Source organism: Colobus angolensis, unplaced genomic scaffold, assembly GCF_000951035.1.
Source record: "Colobus angolensis palliatus isolate OR3802 unplaced genomic scaffold, Cang.pa_1.0 Scaffold654, whole genome shotgun sequence".
NCBI classification, from domain to species: Eukaryota; Metazoa; Chordata; class Mammalia; order Primates; family Cercopithecidae; genus Colobus; species Colobus angolensis.
In genome coordinates this window covers 544,029-564,649 of record NW_012120199.1, presented here as the reverse complement: position 1 = coordinate 564,649, position 20,621 = coordinate 544,029, and the positions used below count along the sequence as shown (strand labels likewise).

Here is a 20,621-nt window from a genome sequence, read left to right as displayed (position 1 = left end):
TCTTAAGAAACACTTGAAAACTGAAAACATGAGACCACTGTCCATTTGTAGCCGTAAGGATTGCATTAATATTCTTTACTTGAAGTTGAAGCAGCACTACTGATTATGTGATTTGTTCTGAGCCTACCAGCTAAAGAATTCCTATAGAATTGAACTTGGTCCTCTTATCCTGTCCTAAATATTTCTGGATCCAAGCTGTGGTCCATGCCCAGAGAGTAAAACAGGAAGATTTCCTACAGCCTTCTGTAATTCCTATGGTGCTCACCAAATTTCCCTTTTTCTTTAAATCTTCTAAAACATGGCCTTGGCCTCTATCCTTCAGTTTTACTTTCCTATTTATTTTTTGTCCTCATTTGTCGTTCAAAGCCTTATGTCAATATCAAGATCCTCAGAGCATCCACGAACTGCACCTTTATTGATTGCAACTAAATTCAACAAGCATCACTATGAATTATTTCTTTGTCCGTGGGTATATTTAAAGCTCCTGGTACTGTTTGATGTTCAACACATGCTGGGGGCACATAAAACAGATATTAACTTGGCAATATAATTTGTGTTAATTTATTTGCACACACCAGGAATCGGGCACTGCAAAGAAAAGCCCAAATGGCCATGGTGTTGGCCAGATGAACCACTGATGACTGTCTCATTTGTCTTAGGAACTTTTTGTAGCTTAGACAAATTTAAGATACTTCCAGGAAAAGAGATTCTATAAATTATTGGATTAAATTAGGTAATAATACTTGCTTATTTCCTATTGTGATTAACTTTGCCAAAAAATAAAGCAATCAAACAAATTCCCATCTCCCCACAGAAAATCCCCAAACCTCCAAAAGCCAAGGGCAAAGAATAAAAGGAAAATAATTAAACAGAATGCCTATAAAGCTATAACAACAACCTGGAGCCTTATTTTTGATCAAAGCCAGGGGATTAAAGAAATAACCTCCTACCCCTCCAGGATGTTGCACTTGTCCACACATTCTCTGCCTCGGCTGACATTCTGGCAGGAGACGCAGTCCCTGGGCTCCGGGCCCCAGCAGCCCTCGGGGGAGCACAAGGCATGGCAGACCTGGCCTGTGGCCTCTGTGGAGACAGAGTGGGTCACAGCAGTCAGTGACGGAGCAGGGACCCGAGGGGCCAGAGGAGATGGCACCTTCCCGGGAGGGGTCCTGTGCTCCATGACTTTGGGTGGCACAGACATGCTGGGCATTCCTGAAGGAGGAGGACACAGACTGGGCTTCCCAGAGGCCAATAGTGACTGGAAGGACAAAACAGTTGTGCTGGCTGCTGGGAAGACTGAAATGTGCCTGACAGTGGAGGACAGGTCTTCCTCCTGGTGGGAGCCAGGCGCTCTGGCATCCGAGAGGGGGTGCCATGAGTCCTCCCCTTTGGCAATGGCATCAATTAAACCAGATGGGACTCCTTGTTTTCTGTGCTCCCACGGCCACCACCCCTGCTGAAGGGGCCAGGCGTGCAGAGGGGCAGGTGCTGCTGGGCACAGGGTGTTTTGATGGTGCCCAGGGCAGCCTGGAGCAGAGCTGGTGATGTTCTGATGACAAATCCCACAGCCGATAGGGGCCATTGGGCCATTGGCTGTGTGCTATGTGCTAGACACCATGGAAGGGTTTTACACACAGAATTTCACTGAATTCTCTCAAAGCGCTATGGCGTGGGAATCATTCATATCTCCATTTTATGGATGAGGAAGCCAAAACCTAAAGAGATGAAGGGAATTGACAGGGGCCTCGAAACTAGGGAGGGCAGACCAGCACCTGACTCAAAGCTGACGCTGCCCATGGCCAAAGCCCAGCACAGGCCAGGCTCTTGCCAGCTTCAAAAGCTCTAGAGTAAGAACAGGAAGTGTTGATGTAAAGTGTTCATTCCATTCCTGTGTGTGTGTGTGTGTGTGTGTGTAGCTGCAATCTTACAGGCTGAAATGAGCAGAGAGTGACCTACAGCTAAAAGGTAATATAACTAATACTAAATTTAGTTACCTAAATTACAAATAATTGGTAGCCTAAACCTCAGGGTAAATTCATCCTATTGAATAATAATGATCTGGAAAAAGTTTTAATGGAGTTCACATGGTAATTTCACAATTAGGAATCTTAAGATTTTAATTTGCTTCTTAAGGAACTGAAAAAAGGATTTTAAATGGGAATAGCCCTTCAATATTCTAAATAAAAATAAAGGACCCATTAGAACCAATTCCATAAACAAAAGAGAAAGCAGTGACTTACTGCAGCTGTTTTCACCTCTGTTGCTTATAATTTTGGTTTTCTGACTGGAGGTCCCAAACAGTTTTTTCCAGTTTATTGTATTTGCATAGCACAAATTTTTGTTTCCTGAAATTATCACATCTCCATCGCTTATCTCCTTGAGGGAGCGTAATCCCAAGGATGTTATGTTCAGGCTGACGACCGCAAGAGAAAACTGACCACTACATTGGAAAGAAGAAAAATCATGTGGTGAAAATTATAAAAACAACGTATCCCTGAAAACTTTGTTTTTCCAGACCACCTTTGATTGGCTACAAACTGCTTTCCAATGACGGTAAGTCATGCTGTGGGAGGCACACACTGCAACTTTTGAAAACTGCAGGTGTTTTGTAAGTTCCTGCAGGCAAAAGCTAGTTCCTTGTTTATTTAGTATCTTTAACCCCAGTGGCAGATGGGGAGGATGAATAAAATGCCTTAATGTCATTATATTTTCTCCATTTTCATTTTGCCTGGAAATTGAGAACATATTCTAAAAAAGCCTCTCAAACAGCCAAATACACTTCAAAAGTGTGGGTTTGTCCTTCTGTCCACCACCCAACCTGTCCCTCTATCCATTCATATATTTATTGAACAAACACTTGATGTCCTCTGTCCTAAATTCTGTGCAGGTTAAATATGTTTCCTCCTCTCAAGGACCCTTGATCTGGTGGTGACACAACCGTGTAAGCAGATAATTTTGAGTCGGTGTGAAGAGCACAGTGAGTGTGGGCAACATGGAAGCAAGGAGCAGGGGCCTCTGAACAGGTCTGGGAGGGATGCCTGGGAAGCCGGGCCTTCCTCCAAAAAGCTATGCCCAAGGTTGTGAGGTCCTGAGAGCAGGAACTGTGGCATTTTCTTCACCATCCAATACGATGCTAGGACGCTATTGGGTGGTCCAATGTGTATATCAGATGACTGGATGGAAGTCATTCAGACTGAAGGGGGGATGGCTTCAGTCACCTGGAGGAGCAGGAAGGCACATGTTGGACATGAGAACCACGAGCCCCTCCTGGACCACGATGGGTGTGAGAACCACTAGCCCCTCCTGGACCATGATGGGTGTGAGAATCACTAGCCCCTGCTGAATCACAATGGGTTTAAGAACCACTAAGCCCCTGCCGGACTACAATGGGTATGAGAACCACCAGCCCCACTGGACCACGATGGGTGTGAGAACCACTAGCCTCTCCTGGACCGCGATGGGTATAAGAACCACTAAGCCCCTGCCGGACCACGATGGGTATGAGAACCACTAGCTCCACCGGACCACAATGGGTGTGACAACCACTAGCTCTTCCTGGACTACGATGGGTGTGAGAACCACTAGCCCCTCCTGGACCACGATGGGTGTGAGAACCACTAAGCCCCTGCCGGGCCATGATGGGTGTGAGAACCACTAAGCCCCTGCCGGGCCATGATGGGTGTGAGAACCACTATCTTCCTGGACTACGATGGGTGTGAGAACCACTAGCCCCTCCTGGACCACGATGGGTGTGAGAACCACTAAGCCCCTGCCGGGCCATGATGGGTGTGAGAACCACTAAGCCCCTGCCGGGCCATGATGGGTGTGAGAACCACTAGCCCCACCGGACCGCGATGGGTATGAGAACCACTAGCCCCTCCTGGACCACGATGGGTGTGAGAACCACTAGCCCCTCCTGGACCACGATGGGTGTGAGAACCACTAGCCCCTCCTGGACCATGATAGGTGTGAGAACCTCTAGCCCCTGCAGGACTACGATGATGCAGGCTGGGAGGGCTGGGCTGGTTTGGGGAGGGAGTAAAAGGCCAGAGTGCATTTTGTGGAGGAGCTGTCTGTAATTGAGAAGGAGCCACAGGAAAGAGATCTGCATTTGCAGGAAGCTCTCATCTGACCCCAGGCTGGGGACTGGGCCAGCTGAGAGCACTGGATGAAAAGACTGATGTTCAGATGTTGGATGGCAGGGGGTTAGAGTATCATCCGGAGACTTCTCCTCTCTCTGCTGCTCTTCTTTCCCCCATCTTTTTCCTTTCTCCTGCCCTGATGAGTGGTCTTGCACAGGAGCCTGTAACCAATACCATTAGGAATTCTCCCCCACATATGTCCAGGGAGGCCAGAAACCAGGGAAGAGCCAGATGTTCCTTGCAGGGCAGGCCTGGAGCTTCAGTGAGTCATGACCTGGAACCTGTGGCCACCCTGCCTCAGTAGGAGCTGGAATCACCAGACTTCTCATTAAATGTGAGAACTAAGTAACCCTTATCTTGTTTAAATCCCTACAGCTAAGCCAACTGGCTCATACCAGCCATCCAAGAAAATTGCTCTAAATCTCTTGTTTTTATAAGAATCTCAGGCAAAGAAGGTATTCCAGGGAATTCAGAGCAAAAAGGCTTTTCTGGGAAGCAACGGTAGCCACATATTTAGTATCAGAGATTCAGAGCCAAGGGAATTTATGGGAGGCAATGCATATTTCATGCATTCTTATTCCCTTTAATGTTGCACAGTATTATCTAGTGCTTTAGGAGTCAAGCAGGGGCAGCAGTTCTCATAAGGAGGCTCCTTCCAAGGCGGGTTTCACTAAGAGATTCCCATCTCCTCCTCCACACCACTAAACTGATGATTACCATTACCATATTGAAGATGCTTGTGTGTGAGCACCTGCAGGTCTATTCCACTGTCAAAGCTGAAAATGTGTAAATTCTTAAAGAGTGGTGCTAAAAAGTCTATCTGGTCCCTGCGATAAGATGTGCATAACCTCAACTGCATCCTGAGAAAACACCAGCCGAACTGAAATGGTTAGACAGTCTGCAAAGTACCTAAACAACACATTTTATAAGAGTCAAGGCCATGAAAGACAAGGAAAGACATAGGAGCTATTACAGGTTAGAATGGACTGAAAAGATCTGACAACTAAGTGCAATGTGGGATCTGGAGTGGACACAGAAGCAGAAGCATTGGCGAACGCTGAGAAGTCTGTGGTTTAGCGGACAGCCTGTGCCAGTGGTCGTTCAGTCTTGATCCTTGTGCTTGCTCATGTGAGATAGCATTCGGGAATGCCGGAGAGAGATACAGGAGCTCTGTGCCCTATCTTAGCAACTCTCCTGTTAAGCCTAATTTCCAACTAAAAAGGCAAAATGTAATCTACCAGGCTTTGGCTGTGGTCAACTTACTGTTGCTTGGTCCTGCCGCGTATGATTTCTAGGTTCTCAAAAGCATGGAGGTCCGTCCTGTTTTCAGGCCAAGCCTGAATCAGCAAAAACCCTGTAAGGCAGAAGAGACTCAGACACATACCACACAGGAGTTTCTTTTTTGTGTGAGACATTACTCTAGACTCTCAGGGACTTTGTATTATAGGAACAGTGAGTGGGAAAATTGGATTTGCTTTCTTTTTCGTTATCATCTTCTCTGAGTGTGCATGCGAATGGGAGGATGCAGGCCAGCCAGAGTTCACAGCTGCCTCCCGCCTCCCCCAGCGATTCCGCATGTCTCCCGCCGCCCCTCTGGCTGTGGCTCTGGGATCCTTGCTGCGCGGCGTATCTGATTAACCGGAAGAGGCTCCTGCTGCGATTATCTGCCAATTATGGATCTGGTAGCACATACAAGGAGCTTTACAGATTTTCCTTATTTGATTTCAACCCTAAAACAGTCGTGTTATATAGGTCTAATTTTCCCATTTTAGAGAGGAAGGAAGCGGAGCTCAGGCGGCAGTCATGGACCCGAGGCTTGCCCGTGGCCCCACAGGGCTCTGGCATCCAGTTTCAAAAGCCTGAGGCCCAGGCTGCCCCTCACCTACCCCTGTCCTCTCCCTCTACGCGCAGGGGTTATGGGCCACCAAGGCAGCTGGCTGGGGCCGGGTAGGAGGGAGAAAGCGTGTTCACATGGGTAGCGAATGACCCAAGCCTGGGCTTAACGTGTCCCCTTTTGCCTGCAGGGGAAACTGCACTTTTGAAAAGTATCAAAACATTAGCCATTAATGGTAAAATTTCGGAAGAAATGTTTTTATTCCAAGGGAGAAGGAAATATGTCGAAAAGTTCTCGCTCTAAAACACTGATTTCCCATTTATATTCATGCAATAATTCAGCTCAAACCTGTGATTTCCTTTACGGTTTTCAGAATATCCAGTTCCTGTGGATCCAGAGGCGGAGTGTGTGTGAAGGAGTCACTGAAACAAACAACAGGTGATTATTGATCACCAGTCTCTACCAGTTAAAAAGGCAGACTTTGTTTTTCTCTATACAAGTAACTGAACCTGTGACTCACCCCCTAAATGCCACTGGCAGGATGTGGAGATCGCCACTGATGGAGGTGCAGTTTTTGAAGTGTTTAATATTTGTAGCATTTATGGAGAGTGTGTCTTTAAATTCACCAATACCTATTCCGTTACACACTGCAGAGATAAGAGAGACGTGTACTCAGTTCACATTTGGTGGATTAAGAATAGCTAGGGATCCACAGGCAGAGGGAAGCAGGAAGGAATTCCAGTTGCGGGAACTGCCACTGCCACATCATCCTTCACTCACTCAACAAACACTGACGGGGCTGGGGAGGGTGTGGCGGGAAGGGGGACACGAGGACCTATAGCACACTTTGGGGCTACGGTGGTGTAGGAGATGCCATCACTGTCACCCCACACGGACCTTGCATTCTCCTCATTATTTCCCATGGGCCGTGTGGAGCTGGACTGCTTCCAGCTCTGCCTTCCCTGGATTCTCCCCAGGGCTGGGCATCTGGCAGCTGCTGAGGGGCTGGCTCTGTGCACTGTTCTCATCAGAGCCCCCCACCCTATCACAACCTTCAGTGCCTTCCCATTGCCTAACCTGGCTTTGCAGCTTTATCTTCTGTTTTAAAGAAATGATATTTATAGTTGTTTTTTAATGAGAAGAAGAAGATGTGTTCATTTGGAGGTGGCATGAAAGCCCAGCCTCAGCAGCTGAGAACAAGCCTCATCCGCACACCAGCGGGCTTCCTACCTTTGCGGCAAGGCCCTTCGCACTTCTTACACTTGCGGACGCCGTCTTCCTCCATCTCATAGCTGTCGGCCCCACAGGCTCGGACGCACGAGCCGTGATCTGTCACCACATAATTACCTGGGGAAGAGAGCATGAAAGGAAGGTGACGACGGTGGCGCCAGGTGCTCGGGCCTCACACAGACAGTCCAGGTCCTCCTCTCGAGGACTGATGGAAAGGCTCCATCCTCCTTTGGCTTTATTTACTTTAAGGACAAAGAATGAAAGGTTGCAAATAGAAAAGGAATTCTGTTCAATAGTTTAATAAATTCTAGGCCACAATGTGGATAATACAGGTGTTTCATCAGGGCAGGAAACAGGTGCCAGGGAAAAAGCATGGTGTTGTTCACTAGGTTAAAGCACCTCTGTGAGCTCATGTTCTTCCTTGTAGGATCTGTCCTCAGGGCTTATGGTTAAAGCTGGAATGCTCCTTAAAAATGCGTAAACCTAAAAAGAGCACTCTTCCACTGAAGCAGCTATAGGTGAGGCTGCATTTTATTCTTGCGGCTGATGCCAGCTTTGCTCTCCATGGCCCTTCCTGACTTGGCCCTGGGTCCCTTGAGGGGCCAGCTGTTCTGTGTCCCAGCAGGCACCTCAGCCCTCTCCACCACCTGCTCCCACCTTTAAAGTAATTCATTTGTGTTGATAGCTGACTTCTGTGTTATTTTTAGGAGCTCTATGTGTTCCTTTTTTGTTTGTTTGAGATGGAGTCTTGCTCTGTCACTCAGGCTGGAGGGCAGTGGTGTGATCTCAGCTCACTGCAACATCTGCCTCCTGGGTTCAAGTGATTCTCCTGCCTCAGCCTCCTGAGCAGCTGTGATTACAGGTGTGCACCACCACGCTCAGCTAATTTTTGTATTTTTAGTAGAGACGAGGTTTCACCCTGTTGGCCAGGCTGGTCCTAAACTCCTGACCTCAGGCAATCCAGCCCCCTTGGTCTATCAAAGTGCTGGGATTACGGGCATGAGCCAATGAGCTACTGTGCCTGGCCTCTTCCTGTTTTAAGTTCCCCAAGAAGATCCTCAAAAGTATTTATAGGACCTTAGTGATTCTTCTGTGAACCATCTGCTCTCGGTATCTCAGGCTCGAAGTATTTTCCTATAGATTTTAAAGCTCTATTAAATCCTTTCTCAAAGACTATATCCGTGTCATCACTGTGGCACATTTTTCTTCAGCTTCGTTTGTCATTTACCTTATAATAGCTTATTATTTTGTATTTTTTTCCCCCATACAGAGTGTAATATTTTTCATGTACACAAATCTGGCAGGGTAAAATCTACCCCTCATAATTTTTCTTTCAATTTTTTTTCTCAGTTAATCTCTCCTTCTAGAGATCAATACTGGCTTCTAAAACTCTTTCATTAGACAAAGTTTTGCTTTCTCTATCAGGAAGTATTTTATGTCACAATTTCCCTAAACTCTGGAGTCACCAGTACAAATGTAAGTACAAACAAGCAAAACTCAAACCCAAACCATTAAAACAAAACAAAATAAAAACAAAGAGAAAACCTCTGCAATACTCCTAAGAGGCATAACTTTCACTAGAATTTTAACCACCCAAGAAGGCAGATCTTCTGATAGACTCTCTGATTTTGGTTTATTAAATACCTGCTTGGCACAAGCACTAAATAGTGACATGCCCACAGCTTTGTGCCCAGCAGACAACTGAATACCCTCGGCTGTGGATGCTGGATGAGTGGTGAGGGCTGAGCAGCAGGTGTTTCTCCTGTGGGGTGGCCTGGTCCCAAGTTCTGCCCTGTGCACTGAGCAGCCCCCGTGGGTGGAGATGGCCACCACCTGCCCACTCCTCGGGAGCAAGGCAGCCCCTCGCCTCTGCGACTGGACGGGCACAGGGTTGCCTCCCCCTAGCGAGGCAAACACATCCACCCAAAGACTCTCCAAGACGGGATACTCCAGGGCTCAGCAGGAGATAGAGTGGGACAAGGATGCCCGATCAAGTCAGAGGGCCCACAGAGGAGGACTCACGGGGACACTTCTTCACGCAGGTGGCACCAAAGCTGTATTTGCCCTCAGGGTTCACATCCATCTGGTACGTGGTGGGGTTGTAGAGCATGAGTGGGGGGCAGGTGTCCTTGCACGTGGCTTCGTCTCGGAATTTGCGGCAGACCTGTGGAGGAGAAAGGACACGCTGGGCAAGTGACGTAAGGACACTCGGCGCCACACACGGAGGAAGCGCAGCACTTTGTTGACTCCTGTCAGAAAGCCCAAGTTACCATCTTCACAGCTCAGTGTTCAACTAGTGGGGAAAACTGAGCTGGTGCCCTCTGCAGAGTCAGAAAGACCCTTCTCTAAAAAGTCAATTTTTTTCTTAGGTGCACTGTCCCACCTATCGTAATTTATGGATTATGAGAAAAATACGTCTCTTTACTAACATACAGATGATGGAGTTCACATATTATAGCGGTGACTATGGAGTGAAATTATATTTAAATTCAGATTACACTAGGCTTCCCTTATAAAGTACAGTTGAGGGTACATTTTATAATGTATTGCTGAATGGCAGAAAGCCTTGCTAGAACGATGCCCTGTAAAGGGGCCAGACCCAATGCAGCGGGGGCTTTCCCTAGGATCAACCCTACGTCTTCACAGTCTTCTCCCTGGGGCTCACATTAGAAACTGCCCGGGCCAACCAAGTCACAATTCCTGGGTCTGGGTCCAGCCTCTGGAATTTAGGAATCTTCCCTGAAACCATAGAGAGATCTGGATTTAGTCTTAGGGAGGGCTTCGTCACACCAGCTCCCACTCCAGCAGTCACATCCACCAGCCTTGGCATCTCCAGGACTTCCAAGACACTTTTGACCTGCACCCTCCAGTGCTGCCCAGAGCCCGCTGGGGCAGCAAGGCTTCTGCTGGCACTTTCTGCAGTAATGGGGCGAGAGTGAGTATTTCAGGACCCCTTGAGGGCAGGGTGCAGCTCAGGAGGTGCCTGAGCAGTGGTGGAGGAGCCGAGGGATCCGTGTCAGGAGGCCCTAATGCAGCCCCAGTCAGCAAGACCTGTGCGGCTCTCCACAGGTATCTTAGGGACCTCACAGTGTCAAGTCTCTAGAGGCATAGCTGATGTCAAACAATAAAGAGAGTGTGCTGCTGGCAACAAGGCACATTCATGCAAATACTTGCATGTAGTATTTAGTGCTTGTTCTGTGCCCAGTTCCTAATGCTGGACATCACAGGCATCACATCATTTAAGCCTTCAACTGGGAGAGACTTTGTTATGCATCATTGTCAGGTGAGGAAATGGAGGTACGGAGGTCCTATCATTTTCCCAAGGTCTCAGTGAGTGGTGGAGGCAGGATACTAAAGATACTTTGTCACCAGGCAGAGGGCAATATCCTGTCTGTTACTACAAATGCTAATTGACAGCTCCCCCACAGGAGGTCCTCTGTCCTGGTGTGGGTGGAGAGAGTGCAGCCACAGCCTGCTCCAGGGAGGCTGCCAGAGGGGCACCTTACCAGGCAGTCGCTCTCCCGGGGGCCTGTGCAGCCCGCAGCACACTGGTTGTGGCAGCAGTCACTGGGGGACTTGCCGCGGCAGCGCCCGGAGCACTGCTGGGCACAGATGATTTTGGTCACTGAAAAAGAGCAAAGATCCCCCGTGAGCTGAAGAGTGAGGGTAGGATCATTTCCCAGGGACATCACAGAGTGCTTGCAGACTTTTTCACGAAAAAGTGAAGACACATTTGCTTCCAGTGAAATCACACTCAAGCTAAGTCAAACCATGCCCTTTTCTGATTGCCTCTTTTTTCTCCTGATTTATTTTTAATCACTTAAGAGAACTGATCAGATCAAGTCTAGACTTTGAGACCTGCTAAATAATTAGATACATCTTGGGCAATGCAGGAAGCACATACAAAGAACAAAAATACCTGCTGGGAAGTAGTGTTTAGAAGGGTCTAACAGCCACCCCACAATTCAGCTTAAGGACATAGGGTCCGTTTTTGAGCTCATGTCCACAGGTTCCTTGGCCACTGAGAGGCTGAGCCAGACAGCCATACCCGGGAGAATGGCCCTGTCCATCATAAAGCATGGTCCACATGGAAAAGCCCCCATGAGAAACCGTGCTCAGGCTTCTGTGTAGGTGGATACCAAAGAAAGCCAGGGAGGGAGAGGAAACAAGAAAGCTGGTGACTGCTGTCAACAGGGACAAGTCTTCCATTCCCAGGAAAGTGTGCAGTGTTCAGAGGACAGGGCTGGGGTACCTGCTGATGTTCACTTATTGTTGTTGTTGTTGTTGTTGTTTTGAGACGGAGTCTCGCTCTGTTGCCCAGGCTGGACTGCAGTGGTGCGATTTCGGCTCACTGCAAGCTCCGCCTCCCAGGTTCACGCCATTCTCCTGCCTCAGCCTCCCAAGTAGCTGGGACTACAGGCGCCCGCCACCACGCCCGGCTAAGTTTTTGTATTTTTAGTAGAGATGGGGTTTCACCGTGTTAACCAGGATGATCTCAATCTCCTGACCTCATGATCCGCCCACTTTGGCCTCCCAAAGTGCTGGGATTACAGGCGAGAACCATCGTGCCCAGCACCTGCTGGTGTTCACTTATTTGTGACAGGCTGAAGCACCCAAAATAGCCCACCCTGGATTAACCACATGGGGTGAGATTTGCAAGACTGTCCTTCACCTACCAGTTCACATCTGGCCCTGTAATAAAATAACTCTCCGGAGTCTTCAAAGGGAAAACAAATCCAATCACCTAAGTAAGTGAAGGAAGAGAGGGGCAGTCACATGTGGGTCTGAGGCTGTTCACTGACTTACGTTTCTGGCAGTTCTCCTCTCCTGCACCCCAGCAGCTCCCATTGGGACAGCTTGGATCACACTTTTGGCCTGAAATGTAAAAGTAATAGATGCATATCTCAGTGAAAGGGAAGGAATGATGAGAAACTGATGACGCCCTTTCCCAGGCCTGAGTTAAGCACGTTCAATTAATGAAGACAATCTTTTCAACTTATTCTCTGATTGTTTGGCTGACTGGTTTGTAGAATCACTTAAGAGACCCCAATAAGAAGATGAACCGTGAACTGCTTTTATTTACATGTCAGCTGTGGAAACTGAGGCAGAGAGTAATTACTGATACAGGCCACGTAAGCGAGAATTTTTCATGGATTTGAGGTTCCTTGTTTACAATCTGCTTAGGCATGGAGCATTCCCAGGCATCTCCCGCCACAGCTAGAGTGTCTCGTCTGGCTGAGCCTTTGGCATGGACCCACTGCTTCCTTGCTGTGTCCAGTCTTGAGTGACTGCATGTGTCAGCCATTCTGGGATTGTTAAGTCATGGCCTGTAAATAAAACCTTCTAGACTCCAAACCAGAGAGAAGCACAGAATGGTGCACAGAGGGTGAAATGTTAACAGTGCAGATCAGTTTAATGACTGTGTAAAATCTTAGCTATCTGGTCAATTTTTGCAGTTTTTATAATTAGTTGATTACAAATTACAGCTGCAAAGGTTTTCCTCTCATCTGTCGTGTTTTCTTTTTATCAGTATTGAGAAGTCTGAAGGTTGAAGTGCTATATATATAGAAAGAGCAGGTTAACCACCAAATTTGTTAAAGAGTCCAGTCACGCAGATATCTTTTACTGTGAAGACATAGTAAACTAGAGGAGTTCATGGGTCCCGAGGTCCCCTGCAGTCAGGAAGAATTTAGATTTCAAACAGAAAAGCTGACGATCGATCTCCCATGTGACTGTGAAGCCAGGATACCACCAGGGCGAAGGGCGCTAATGCCGCACTGGTGCTCCTTAGAGTCATGAAGGCTGGGGAGGCTGGCATCATGATAGTGACAGCGGGGGATGGACATTGTGAGGAGGGAGGCAGAGAGACTGCGACAGAGGTCTAGAGAAAGCAAGGTCATACAGAGGCATGCTAAAAGCAGCTAGGTCTGCAGTGTGCAATCTCATTCTTTCTACTTTTTACCCTGTACTCAAATATAATTTTCAAATTTCTATTATAAGCACGTAATCATTGTGTAAGAGAGAAATGTTTAAAAGAAAAATGCATCTTTTCCTAACAGGGGAAACGTTGCTAACAAACAAACTTAAGATCTGTTTATGATTCTAGTATTGACCATCTGTTACAAAAAAGAAATGCAGGCACATCGTATAAAATATGGATAATAGAAGAAAGCAAAAAGAAGACATGAGACTCATCCAGAGTTAATCAATATAGACATATAAGTCTATGTATATACAGGAATTGGAATCCCACTATACATTGTGTTATAACCTTAAAAACCCAGATAAAACATGACAATTTTTCCATGCCTTTAAATATGCTTCTATCTAACATGATTATCAATAGCATTGCTGCAGCATAATTTATTCAACCAATCTGTTATTTTTAGATATATAATTTGTTCAGAAAATTTATTATAAGTAAGGCTGCAAGGATTCTTGTATAAGAATATGTTTGTACATCTCTTATGATTTTCACTTTCATTATTATTTCTTTTTCTCTTATTCCTAAGTGTGATATTCATTGGTCAAAGCTATACATACTTTGAAGCTTTAGATACATATTGCAGGCGTATTGCCAAGCTTGGTTTTATTAACATACATGCCCACAAGCAGAACATGAGAATTTCTGTTTCTCCACACCCCAGCTGACCCAGGTGTTTAAAAGCAAAAGGAACCCAAATACTTCACAAAGGAAGATGTGATGCTTTCTTATTTTATTTTGACCTTTTTACTACATTAGAAAGAACATATTTCTTTATTTCTTGGCCATCTTTGTGTGTGTGTGTGTGTGTGTGTGTGTGTGTGTGTGACAGAAAGAGAGAGAGAAAGAGAGAGAGGGAGAAGGAGAGGCTGCTCATGTTCTGGGTCAGGTTTTTATTAAGAGATTCATCCCTTTCTTAGTCTTTTAAAGATGACTTCAGGGAGTGATATAGCAAGGACATTAACCCTCTTCATGGCAATCAGACATTGCACAATATTTTCCTGGTAGCCATTAACATATTTTACATGAAAGTTTTCTTTTATGATGTCAGATTTTGGCTTTTCTTCAACTTGATATTATAAAATATTGATCTTTACTTTATGTTTCCTTCCGGCACTTACATATATTTTAAATATTATATGTATTTAATATGCATTTGGAATTTATATTACATGGAGTAGGTGATGGATTTCTTTTAATTTTCTTTCAAGTAAACTCATTCATTCTAACTTCTAATGCCCAACTTCAACATAAACATAAAAGCTGGGCACACTGTGAAATTTTTCTGAATCTTAGACATCTTGTCCATAAAACACTTAAATCATCTCATGAGATTTTTTTTTTTTTGGTGAAGACTAAATGAGACCCGTCCTGAGCAGGAATGTGTAGCCATAAAGCACCAGTCAAGAGAGGGGCTTTGTTTACCGCAGGAGCCTGGCAGCAGTCCCAACTTGCCTCTAGATGGGAAGAAGGGAATTTCAGGTATCAGGTCAATGGTGAATTTGCACTCTCCAATGCGACTAACCCAACATACCTAGTTCTTTTTAAAAAACCCTTTATAGTTCTCTCACTTTGATATTTTCACCCCTAATAGTTAAGTCATTCCAGACAACTTATTGAACAATGAATTATTCCCTTATTGGCTTGAAATGTCAGCTCTTTATGGACTTTTAATTTTGATAGGCTTATTCTTATTTGTCTTATTTTTATGTTTATTCTTAAAGCAATGCTATATTGGCCTATAGTTCAAAGCCCTGTAGTATTTGAGTCTTTTTACTGCACGAGCCCACTCATCATTCCCCTTTCCAGCACTTTCTTTGTGAGTCTTTCCCACAGTTGTTGTACAGAACATGGAGGCCTGCTATTGTGGGCTGCCTGACCTGATCCATGGCAAACACTGGCCCCATAACTGTTCCAGGTTCATTAAAAAAATGTGCACAATTTAACCTCCCCATTGTCCACCAGACAGCTGAAGAAATGCTAACCTTGATCTCATAATACAAAATGTTGCAATGTAAAATAAAGTTTTCAGTTTCTTGCAAATGTAGTTAAGTATCAGGATGGGTATCTGGTGGAGTAATATATCTATAAAACAAAGAGCCTCAATACGCATGTTCACAGCAGCATTATTCAAAGAGTCAAAAGATGGAAACAACTCCAGTGTCTGTAGATGGGTGAATGGACAAACAAAATGTAGTGTCAACATACAATGAAATGTTATTCGGCCATGAAGAGGAAGGACATTCTTAACACCTGCTACAACATGGATGAAACTTCGGGACATTTTGCTAGGTGAAATAAGCCAGACACAAAAGGACAGATACTACATGATTCCACCTGTATGAGAGCCCCAGAGCAGTCCAATTCACAGAGACATCAAGTGGACTATTGCCTGCCAGGGCCAGAGGCTGGGAAGGAAGGGAGAGCAGGGAGTTACTGTCTAATGGGTAGAGTTTCAGCTTTGCAAGATGAAAGAGTTCTGTGTGTGGACAGTGGTGATGGCCACACACCAATGTGGATGTGTAATGCCACTGACATTATAACTTACAATGGTTAAGATGGAAAATCTTGTATTATGGGCATTTTATCACAATCTATCCATAAAATAAAAAATAAAAGAAATATGCAAAAATCTAAAGTCCTCTAGTTGATGATTTTGAAGATTCATGTCAGATCTCTCTCTCTTTTTTTTTTTTTTTTTGAGGGCAGAAAATAAACAGGCATCCACTGCACAGTTGTGGAGAAACAGAGAAGCAGGAAATGGTGATCACTTCTTATTCTAAAGAACAGAAAGGCCGGGCCATCAGGAATAGGCAAAGCCCAGGGGAGCTGGGTGAGTGTGAGCTTGCGTCTCAGAGTTCCCCATCAGCACTGGCCTCAGCCAGGGCGCCACGCTGACCTGCCCCTGATTTCCTGCCAGGCTTCCCCACAGGCTGCCTCACTGGTGAATGGGACAGGGACCAGGCCACCAGCATTCAAGGAAACATGGACAGACTTCCTCCCCATGGGCAGTGCCCAGCTGTGTGTATGACTCCATGTGGCAGTGTTCACGCCCTCAGCTGGGGGTGGATTCAGCCTTGGTGCTTCAGGAGGGCCGGGGAGCCTCTGGAGACTCAGCAGCACGCAGGAGTCTGGCCAGTCTCAGCAGGACAGGCTGGGAGAGGCCCTGGTGCTGCCCGCCCTGTGAACAGCAGCTCTTCTCGGGACACAAGTGCTGTCCTTGCAGGGGATCTGCCTCAGGTGGCCTGCACTGCCAACCAGCTGGGCTGCCACCCGCCACAAAAAAACCATGTCTACATCTGTGGTAAATACATGCTCTTCTAGTGGTCAGATATTTTGCTTACTTTTTGTTTCTGATTAATGTGACTTACTAAACATGGCTTCTCTCCCCCACCCCAGTGCTGTAGAGCTCCCCCGCATAGGAACTGGAGGCAGAGATAGTGTGCATGTGATACTTACAGCTGCCCAGGTGGTTCTGGAAGTCCATCGACATGTTGCTGAGAAAGTCGCTGCTGACTATGTCCCGCCACTGGATGCTCTCCACGTTGCACAGGGCAGGGTTGTTGCTGAACCGCACGGCGCCATGCAGGATTTCTGTGGGAGAATGGAACTGCTGTGAGCACCCTTTCCAGCTCCTTTAAATTCCCATGAAGGATGTACATGCTCTTCACATTTATGTTCTGCTAAAGAGATGCCATGGTGCAAACAAGAGTCCTGCAATTAGCCCAGTGAACTTCCTGGGGGACAGCCAGATAAAATTGTTAATGATAGTGCCATGGAGAAGCTAGGGTTTTCTCTGAATTGGGCTTTGAGCAATGATTAGAAATTTAGAAATATGGGGAAGAAGGAAGAGAATAGTTTAGTCAGTGGTCACAGCATAAATGATACGCATGTGGTAAGCTGGGGGTCCTGAGGGACTGATCGGTTGGACTGGAATGGTCACATGATGTAGGGGGTAGGCAGGGCAGGGAGGCAGGTCCCGAGCACTACAGTCCTGGATGCCAGGTGAGGGGTCAGCCTCCACCTTGCATGCCCAGGCGGAGCTTTTCATTAGAGAAAAGGGTGTGAGAGTGACACGAAGCAAGAAGAATCTGAATGTATGACAGAGACAGACTCCAGGGATGCACAGGGCATTGAAACTGTACAGCTGTTTCCAAGTAAGAACCAAGAAGATGTGGAAAGGTCAGGGATGAACACATTCAAGCCTTTACAAAGTGGGAGTGTTCCATCGATGACATTAAACATGAACATTGACAGAACGACATATGTGTACAAAACCCTGTGCAAGTGCCGTGGGTGCTGCAAGGATGAATTAGACCCACTGGCTTTGATCTGGGAGCTGACAGTCTTGGGGACAGATACGTCACACACTCTAACCACCTTATGCCCAGGGAGACCCTGACACACAGCGAGGCTGGGTACCTCGCTGGCTGATTTATAAGCACTATCTTCATTCATTCTCACAATGGTGCAATGACCATCTGTGATTTTAACAGAGAGAAAATCGACCTTTGATACATGAAGCAATGCCCAGCGCCCCAGGCAGGGAATGGGCGTGTGTGTGTGTGTGTACAGAGTACCAATGTGGGAAAGGAGGGATTCACCCCTGGAGGCTGCTAGGAAAAAGAGCTTTCCCAGGAGGGGACAGGCACACATCTTAGAGGAGTGTGGAAGTGAGGGCTGAAGGCTTCCTGCAGACAGGAGACGCAGTTCAGGGAAACAGTGGAACAGGTGAACGGCTTCTTCAGTGGATGTGCAGAAGGAAGGAACCGAGGGAGGAAGCCTGGGGTCATGAGGGCTGAATCGTGGTGCTTTGTTTATCAGGTTGGAGACGACAGCAGAACCATCCGTGAAAACACTCATGAGAAAGCCATGCACAGGTGGATGGAACTCAGGAGAGGACAGGGCTGGAAACACCAACAGGCTGTCCAGGATGCTGTGGCAGCTTGGACAACAGAACAAGGAACTGAGAGAGAGCAGGGGGTGGGGTGGGGAGAGCACAGAGAGAGAGTCAGAGCGGGCCTTCAGCACACCCTAGGCAGTGACTGCCAGAGGAGGGCCAGCACAGGTGAGGGAGGCTGCAGGAGCCGCTTCCGGGTGGCTTAGCGGAGGAGGCAGGCACCCACTCGTAACAGAGACTCACCCTACAGCAGGCACTAGGTTAGCTATTAATGATATCACATTAACTAATCTGTATCTATACAATCCCAGCCTTGATTTAAAAAGCAATTATACCGAGGAAGTGGAAGGAGCTGCTGAGATCTTTTCCTACAGTCACTTAATTTTCTGCACCACCTAGGAAGTACGGCACCATTTTTTAGCAGCTATGCCATCCACATTTTTGAAGATGAGGAAACAGAGACACGGAGGGATTGGAGAATGTGCTTCGGAGCCTTCTGGCTGCTGAGGGATGGGGCCGGGCAGGAACCCAGAGGGTCTGGCTCTGAGGTCCAGGCACCCGCACAGGCTGCCTCCCTCCGAGACAGCGTGTGAGGGGCACTGTAGGAACCTGTGTACCAGGCCATCTCACAGGAAGCAGGCACAGCACAAGCATGTGCGCGGCTGCTCTGAGCAGCAGGGGTGTGGGGGAATCACACAATTTTATAGGTGGTGAACCGAGGACCCACGCCTGGAGGTGCTGGCTTGGGTCCCAGAGCTGCACCCCTGTTGGGCTCCTGTCACTTCCGATATGACTCCCTCTGCTGGGCACCCCTTTCATCACACTCTTTTCCTACCAGCACTGCCTCCCTGTCAGAACTGCATGGCACAGGAGGGGTGTTGAGAACCCTGGGGCAGAGACTGGTGGCCATAGCTGGCTTCTCCATTCACTAGCTGGGGGCCTCAAGGGAGTTACTTGACTGCCATTTATTTATTTGTGAAATGGCAGAGCACAGCCAGTCCCTGGCTTACCATGATTTAACATAGATTTTCGACTTTGCCATGGTGTGAAGGCAATACACATTCAATTAGCCCTGAAATCCGACCTAATGACGCCTTCACCCTTGGCAGGGTCCAGCCAGATAGGATCCCATCGTAAGTCAAGGAGCATTTGTACAATGCCTACTTTGAAGAAAGGTTGTGAGCGTTAAATGAAGTCACCGATTTAACATTCCTGGCCCCAAACCTACTGCCTAGTGAGGCACAATCACTGCTGTCTCCAGTTTTTAAAAATCAACTTCCCTCTCTTCTATCATCCTTCATTGTTTCCTCTCACAGGAGCCTCATGTGTCCTACTCACAAAAATTCAAAGTTCTAGAACACCTCATTCTCTGTCCTTAACTTACATATGGTTTTCTGTGTAGTAGAGTGACTCTCGAAACTGTCCTAAATGTGAGTTGATTTTTACTGCATGTATGTCTTTTATCCTTGAGGTCCAGGTAAAAAAACTGGCAGTTTATTCACTGACTATGCACACAGATTCACCATTCCTGCCCAGCTTGTCTGGTCATACTCTCTTTTACTCAGAATCTTTACAATTTCTTACTATCTCTCCGTATTTTTTCATGTCCATGGAAACACTGGTACCCTGCTTAAATCTTCCCATTCCGGTATCTGCCATCTTTTCAGTAACTTCCCCTGCAGTATCTTACACACAGCTGGCACTCAGTGCACATGTACTGGATAAAAATAAAAGTCTTCTCCAAGGTAGAATTGAGTGACAAGCTCACTGGGAGCCATCGGAACTGCTCTCTGCATTTATAAACCCCCAGCCTTGGCATCCCAGCCTCTCACCCTGTAAGTTTCTCATGGGCAGCTCCTTTAGTCCGGTTTTATTTGCATCATAGTTAGATAAGACTGCTAAGGCATAGGAATTTTCATAGTACATGTTTCCTCTGATGATCTGCAGGTTTTCCAAAGGAATCCGCTCCACAGTGTTGAGGGCAATGAGGACATAACCAGCCACCTCCTGGATGGTCTAAGAAGAGAAAACATAAATGCGTGATTTCTCTTTTGAGGACTCAAGAACTCAAGGTCTAAAATGGGTCCAGGGAGCCCTAGGACACTCAGTTGAACCCTAACGCCCACGAGTGCTCAACAAATGTAAAACAGGTAGATGACTGCAGTCATGGACACAGGAGGAAGCAGTTCCACGATTTGCAACAATCCCTGCACGTTAGCGTTTGACGCCTCTGATAACGAGCAGCAAGCATTGTTCTGGAACGCCGTGTTCTCATGCCGCATGGGGTTCAACACTCTCCAGTGAAAATGGAAATTAAAAAGAATTACTTTGTATCTGTCTTGCATTATTTCTTATTTAAAAAGGAAAGGAAAAAGAAAAACAGAAGGCGAAGTAAATCTCATCCAAAGTTCAATGAAACTCTGAAGCCTTCAGAGCTGGCTCCTATGGGGTCATTAGCACCTATTGTGAAGTAATAATTCTGCGACCAGCTGGGTGAAACTCTTGGTAGCTTGAAATCAGCTCTGGTAGGAG

The 20,621-nt window shown here is 46.7% G+C and overlaps 1 protein-coding gene across 1 annotated transcript in view; it reads right to left on the bottom strand.

The window, feature by feature from the left end:
- The window catches only part of EGFR (epidermal growth factor receptor), a 101,346-nt gene that overhangs the window by 47,349 nt on the left and 33,376 nt on the right, over positions 1-20,621 (bottom strand). The window contains exons 3-13 of the mRNA XM_011925699.1: positions 19,922-20,105; positions 16,649-16,783; positions 12,013-12,081; positions 10,713-10,831; positions 9,229-9,370; positions 7,207-7,323; positions 6,497-6,623; positions 6,325-6,398; positions 5,406-5,496; positions 2,241-2,440; positions 951-1,083 (exon numbers count right to left, since the gene is read on the bottom strand). Coding sequence (XP_011781089.1) covers positions 951-1,083; positions 2,241-2,440; positions 5,406-5,496; positions 6,325-6,398; positions 6,497-6,623; positions 7,207-7,323; positions 9,229-9,370; positions 10,713-10,831; positions 12,013-12,081; positions 16,649-16,783; positions 19,922-20,105 — 1,391 coding nt within the window. The remainder of the gene's footprint in view (positions 1-950; positions 1,084-2,240; positions 2,441-5,405; positions 5,497-6,324; positions 6,399-6,496; positions 6,624-7,206; positions 7,324-9,228; positions 9,371-10,712; positions 10,832-12,012; positions 12,082-16,648; positions 16,784-19,921; positions 20,106-20,621) is intronic.